Raw genomic sequence first — 6,000 nt, 5'->3', positions numbered from 1 at the left:
GATAACTATAAAGATAACGATATTAGCATCCACACCAGCGAACGATATCATCAAGTGCATGCGCGTCTGTCGCTTTAAATTCTCGAGCTCATTACAGCAGGATTGATTCTGATTGGCTGTCAATGTTTTTATCGTTCATCAGCTGGAAAGAAATCGTTCTGAAAGTGATTCCAACGATATCGTTTCTCTGTGCCTTTGTTGTTATAGTTGTGGTGTGGACTCTGCTATTCTTTAATATTGAGAACGATTTTTAGAACTATATCTTTATCGTTATCTTTAAAGTTATCGTCCTTGGTGTGAACGGGCCTTTACTCAATTTCCTTTTTATTGAAGAAAATGAAAGTATAATTAATGTAATTTGTTTTTAAAGATTTAATTAACTATAAAACTTGTGCAGTTATGCTAATTCAGAAGGGAAACTTTGTTGTCAGTTCAACAAGCCAAAAGTAAACATCTCAATTGCATTGTCTGCAAATTTGCAACAAACAAATGTACAGAGGTCCTATTTTTTATTAGTGGCCTACAGAACATTCTCAAAACAAACAAAGAGGACAGTTAAAAAGGGCTTATTCAAAGAAAAATAAATAAATAAAAATAGTAATTTCAAATAAAATAACCGGGTATCTGCAGGATCTGCACACTTGTTCAAATGAACCACATTAATGGAGCAATTGCAACAGAGTTTGAATCAAAAGTGTGAACACACCTTTAGATCAGTTTGGCTCATCGGCGCATCATGAGAGAAAGCTTTACATATAAGTGTTGTTTGTCAGGCCCGGAGTTTCCTGAACCCAGAGGATGTCCTGAAGGGTGATGTACTGGAGAGCCTGTCCCGAGTGCAGATGGCTATAGATGGGCTGACACACTTCAAGAGCACATATGAGAACAGAAGGGCCAATCTGAGTCAGTACCAGAGGAACCAGAATGAGGTGAAGCCTTGGGATTTCTCACCCCTCCTGGTTTTTGTCGGGCTGGATCACTTCATGAAGAGACTCAGAACAATTGAAGTAAGTGGAGAGACGTACTCACACATGTTCACGTAAGTGTGTGTTTAGGCCATATATGGAATTATTTTAAGCGTCTGTAGTGCAAAATGTGTTATCAGTGTTGTCTGGTTCTTTTTCATTGTCATCATCTAGACTCTCCTGCTGACTGTAGTTGATATGATGAAGTTGGAGAAGGTCGAGTTTGGAGGGATTCTAGGAAAATCTCTTAGCCAGCGAGTCCAGTTCTTACATGAAGACTTCTTGGAGACATATAAAACATTCTCAGAGAAGCCGTATGACTGCCTTGATGTTAGTAATGTGGTAAGTGGGCAGCATCTCCTACAAAACGCAACACAAACACTGAAGGTTGAAGTAGCTATAACAAACAATGCTTCTTTGTAGGAGTTTGAAGCAGATTTTATGGAGTTTCAGCTCAAGGTGGAGAATACCGAGCGGCAGTTGAGTACAATCTTTTGTCATGCTTTTGATGATGCTGCTGGTCTGGAGCATGCTTTCAAGGTGAGCAAAACTTTCTGAAAATGGGACGATAAAATAATGTCTGAAAGCCTTTTTTGGTGGGGAGCTGCACACATGCTCCTGGTCTTAGTAATAACTAAGAGTTTGGACATTATGCATAGACAGTTTCAGTGCTTTTTTCTGTCTTTAATGAGTTATAGATACCTGCATATTATCAAGTCCCAATCAGGAACGCAGCCTGAATTTTGAGACTGGAATGCACACAAATCTCCACAGACTCCAGATCTTTAACAGAGCTCAGTTTGAACCCTGCAGGAGAAGAAAACACACTTTAGGCTCTTTGTGTATTTTTGAGTTGTAGTAATTTGAACTTGCAATGAACAGAATATTCCACCCTGGAACATATTTTCATTTCTGCTATATTTGATTTTTGCAGTTGATAGTGCAGTGAACCATAATATTAAAAAGTATGTCTTTGAATGAAGTTGGTGGAAAGCATTTGTGTTTCTGAAATGCAATAAACACAACACAGTTTCAAAGAGTCTCTGCTTGGCAGGTTTTGGACATGTTTGGCAGACTGCTGGAGCGACCCCTGATAGCAGCCGATGCTCACACTAGATATCGGATGCTGATCAAAATGTTTGACAAGCAGCTGGAATGTTGCAAGTTGATCTTCAAGCAGCAGATGCAGACAGGAGAAACCCAAGGTTCAGTGTTCACAAGCAACATCACCCGGCTGTTTGTTATTAACTTGGGTTTTTGATTTGACATCTGCTGTTTATTGGTCTTCCAGGTTACTCTCCTGTCTCCAAGAACATGCCTGTGGTTGCCGGAGGTTTGAAATTTGTCCAGCAATTGAAGGAACGCATACAGATCCCTTACAATAACTTCAGATTCATCAACCACCCGTAAATATCTTATGCTTGGGAAGGCTCGTTTGGAACTGTTTCTGTGTTAAACAACCACTTTATTTGTGTGATAATAGATGTATGGAGTCTGCAGATGGAAAGGAGACGATCCAGAAATACGATGAGTTGATGCAGCTACTCAAAGGGTCAGTGAAAATATTATATAAAATGTATGTGTGCGGAGTTGGGATGCACGATATTATCGGACTGATATCGGAACCGACTGATAATGGCTTTAAATGTAAATATCGACATCGGCCTGATATGAAAAATTATACCGATATGTCTTGCCGATAAGAGGAATACATTAACTCACATGTGCTCAGGGTGTGCTAGTGATTAGATCACGTCAGCACTGTGGCTCATTCTTGAAGCAAAGTTTTGTCTGAATGATGATTATATTCACTGTTTTGGATCGCTGCATTTAAACTGAGAATGCATGTACAGAATGACGCGTTAGGTGTGTGACAGAGTAAACAGTAATAGCAGGTGCAGCGGCAGCCTCCCCCGGGTCCTAACGCCCGTTCGGTAAGGAGTTTTAATCTGTAGGGGGGCGCTGTTGGCCTACTTCTAATTAAATTAAAAGTAAAATAACCTACACAAATAACATTTAGACTGTGTTTCTGATTAAATAAAGCAGTAATTGATGTCATAAAATAATAAATATGTTTTGATGTAAAGGTCAGAAGCTATAGCTTACATGGGGAAAAAAATCACAAACATGACACTTGTAAATTAAATAATTTTATATATACTGATTTATTAATTAATGTGCAATATGTTTTATTTTTTTATTTTTTAAGCTCTAAAAGATTTTCAGAATTTTTACAACTCTTTTGCTTTAGACCATCTACAGATGTTAAATCTTAAAATATATAGTTTATAGTTATTTTCAAAGCTTCAATGTACTGTCAAAAAAACCTTAATTATTGTTTATTTAATTCTAACAAATAAGTTCTTATTAAAAACTAACCAAAATGAAAAATATTTTGCTTATAATTTCTGCACAGGAGAGAGTTGTTTCCAAACAAAAGGAAATATATCGGTATCGACCAAAATGAGTTGAAATATATCGGATATCGGCAAAAATCCAATATCGTGCATCCCTAGTGCAGAGCTGGGTAGATTACTTACAAATTGTAATTTGTTACTGATTCCAAATTACATGACAAAAATTGTAGTTAGTAATGTAATCCATTACATTACATATTTTAGATTTAGATTACTTTTAGATTACTTTTGACCTAACTCGTTTATGCCATTGAGTTAAATAGGATGATCTTGTACCATATTGGAATACCATATTGTACCATATTAAGAATACAAAGAGTAAGAAAGTATATTCCATTTGTTATTAACAACATGAAGTGCTTTATACATTATATTACATCAAAGTTTCCCAAACTGGGTTTGTGGAGGAACTGCAGGGGATTTATGAGTTTAATAAAAAGCAAATAATTAATTAAATCATACAATTTTAAATAAAATAAATAATTTTAAATCAATCAATCAATCAAAAAAAAAAACTACTAAGAAAATTAAATTGTTATATTTGTTTACTTGCATGTCATGTGACCATAACCGATGTCAGACAACCGTGAAGTGAACATGCAAATGTGTTACTTAATTATTTAAAAAAAAAAATTTTAAATCTCAGGTGTACTTGAAGTAAATATATTCGGTGAAAGAGGATAAGATGACAAAAATGTGTAAACTCCTGACTAATGTTTGGGCTTTGTGTGAATGTCCACAAAACTGGAGGACTTTCTGAGTGTACGTAAGCGGTAGGCTATTTTAGAAAGGAAAAATTAAAAGATGAAAAAGAAGAATTAGGGAGAATCGCACTGTTTTTGTGTTTGTCTCTTTAAATGCAAATGAGCTGGTGCTCCCGGCCCCCTTTTCAGAAGAGGGCGGAGCTTCAAGAGCTCATGCTCAGGCATTTGCAAATAAACATTCCACTATTAGTACAAGCCTGCTATCTTTACAGAAAACGTACTTGATTTAAAAGTCGGTCATCTGATTGTACTGTAATGATGGGAGAAACAAACCATACGCTGGTGACGCCTGCTGGTCAAAACTGTGTAAACGCAACAAAACTCTTGCCAAATCGTGCAAAAAAACCCTCAAAAAACAAACAACAACAACAAAAAAACCCCGCTTTTTCAAACCCAATGCAAATGCTTTCTTGAAAGTACAATATATCAATCAAAATAATAAAAAATGCAATCAAAATAATAAAATACCTTTAAATATGAATTGTCTGTATAATATGTATAATATTTTTTAAATAATTATTATTAATTTGCAGGGCTTGTTTTGTTTGTTTTATGGAGAGCTTGTCTAAACAGGCCAGTAAGAGACTATTAACTACTACTACTACTCATCCTTTTAATATTAAACACAAATGTCTCATTAAAAATGTCTACAAATTGATAAAACTGATCCGTGATCAGAGACACTGGTTCAATGGTTCGCCGCTGGGGGCGATCTCAATGAACTCGCATGGTAAGGTAAACTATTGACATTTTTAAACATTTCGAAACAGTTATGGCGTAACCAAGCCTCGTTTACTGAAATCACGTGACTTTGGCATTTTGATACGTGCTCCGAACCACTGTTTCGAAACAAATGATTTGCAAAAGTTTCGAAGCTTCATAAAGCAGTGTTTCAAAAGTGGCCATCACTATTGTACTGTGCTTAATAAACGTGCGTTTATGAAACAAATATGACTTCTATGTTCCCTGGTGCATCCCAAAACACAACACTTGTAATGCCTCTTTGGCGCTGACATTGTATATCTCCAGCAGCTACAGCAAGAAAACAGTAATGGTGGACTGCTGCTTCTCACTCAAGCACTGTGTCTTGTCATAAATAGGCGGGATTTCTTCCCTACAATGACATCATCGTAGGGAGAAATCTGGAATCGCGTATTCAGAGAGACGTGTTTATGATTTATTGGGATTATACCAATATTAAACCACGCCTTCTTTCTTTGCGTGCACATTTGGGCGACATTATGCAAATATTTCCACATAGTGAGGTAGATATGTGGAGGCGTGTTAGAACGAGCCGTTTTAGGGGGCGTGGACGAGTCTTAACTTTGATAAAGAATATCTCTTTGGTTTTGAGACTTTAGTCTTTGCAACTTCAGAGATCTTATCTATGCACAATCAGCTTGTAACACTCCAAAGAGAAAGGAAAACTTGAAATCGCATCATATGACCCCTTTAAATCCCTGTTATTAATCATGTTTATTTTGATTGTGTGTCTCAGCTGATAACTTTAATCCCAGATGAACCGTTTTTGCTTAGCCAATGTATAGACCGCTATGATCCACCTTTGTTAAAATAAATGAGGCTTTTTATTGAAAGACCTATATATTTTCTGCTGCAAGCATGAACAGTAAGGTGTAACGTGAAGATAGGGTGGTATTGCTGAGGGACCTTCAAGCTCAACTCATGGAATAAACAAATAAAACATGATTTATTTGCTCATTTAGACGCTAGTGTCTGTAGATTATTACTTCAGGGTCTCATTTTCTCCAATTACGTGCAATGCTTCCATATCACAGCTTGAACAATGGTTGTGTAAAGCGTTGCTGATGTAGGAATGCATGTTACATGTGACCA

At 36.5% G+C, this 6,000-nt stretch overlaps 1 protein-coding gene across 1 annotated transcript in view; it reads left to right on the top strand.

Annotated features, from left to right (window-relative positions):
• Positions 1-6,000, top strand: part of dnah9 (dynein, axonemal, heavy chain 9) — a 103,198-nt gene that overhangs the window by 5,535 nt on the left and 91,663 nt on the right. The window contains 6 exon segments of the mRNA XM_016239573.1: positions 774-1,007; positions 1,140-1,307; positions 1,389-1,505; positions 2,020-2,170; positions 2,257-2,371; positions 2,449-2,517. Coding sequence (XP_016095059.1) covers positions 774-1,007; positions 1,140-1,307; positions 1,389-1,505; positions 2,020-2,170; positions 2,257-2,371; positions 2,449-2,517 — 854 coding nt within the window.

This window comes from Sinocyclocheilus grahami, unplaced genomic scaffold (assembly GCF_001515645.1).
Source record: "Sinocyclocheilus grahami isolate Dianchi unplaced genomic scaffold, SAMN03320097.WGS_v1.1 scaffold569.1, whole genome shotgun sequence".
Lineage (NCBI taxonomy): Eukaryota > Metazoa > Chordata > Actinopteri > Cypriniformes > Cyprinidae > Sinocyclocheilus > Sinocyclocheilus grahami.
The sequence above is the reverse complement of the archived record's forward strand: the minus strand, read 5'-3'. Positions and strand labels throughout refer to the sequence as shown.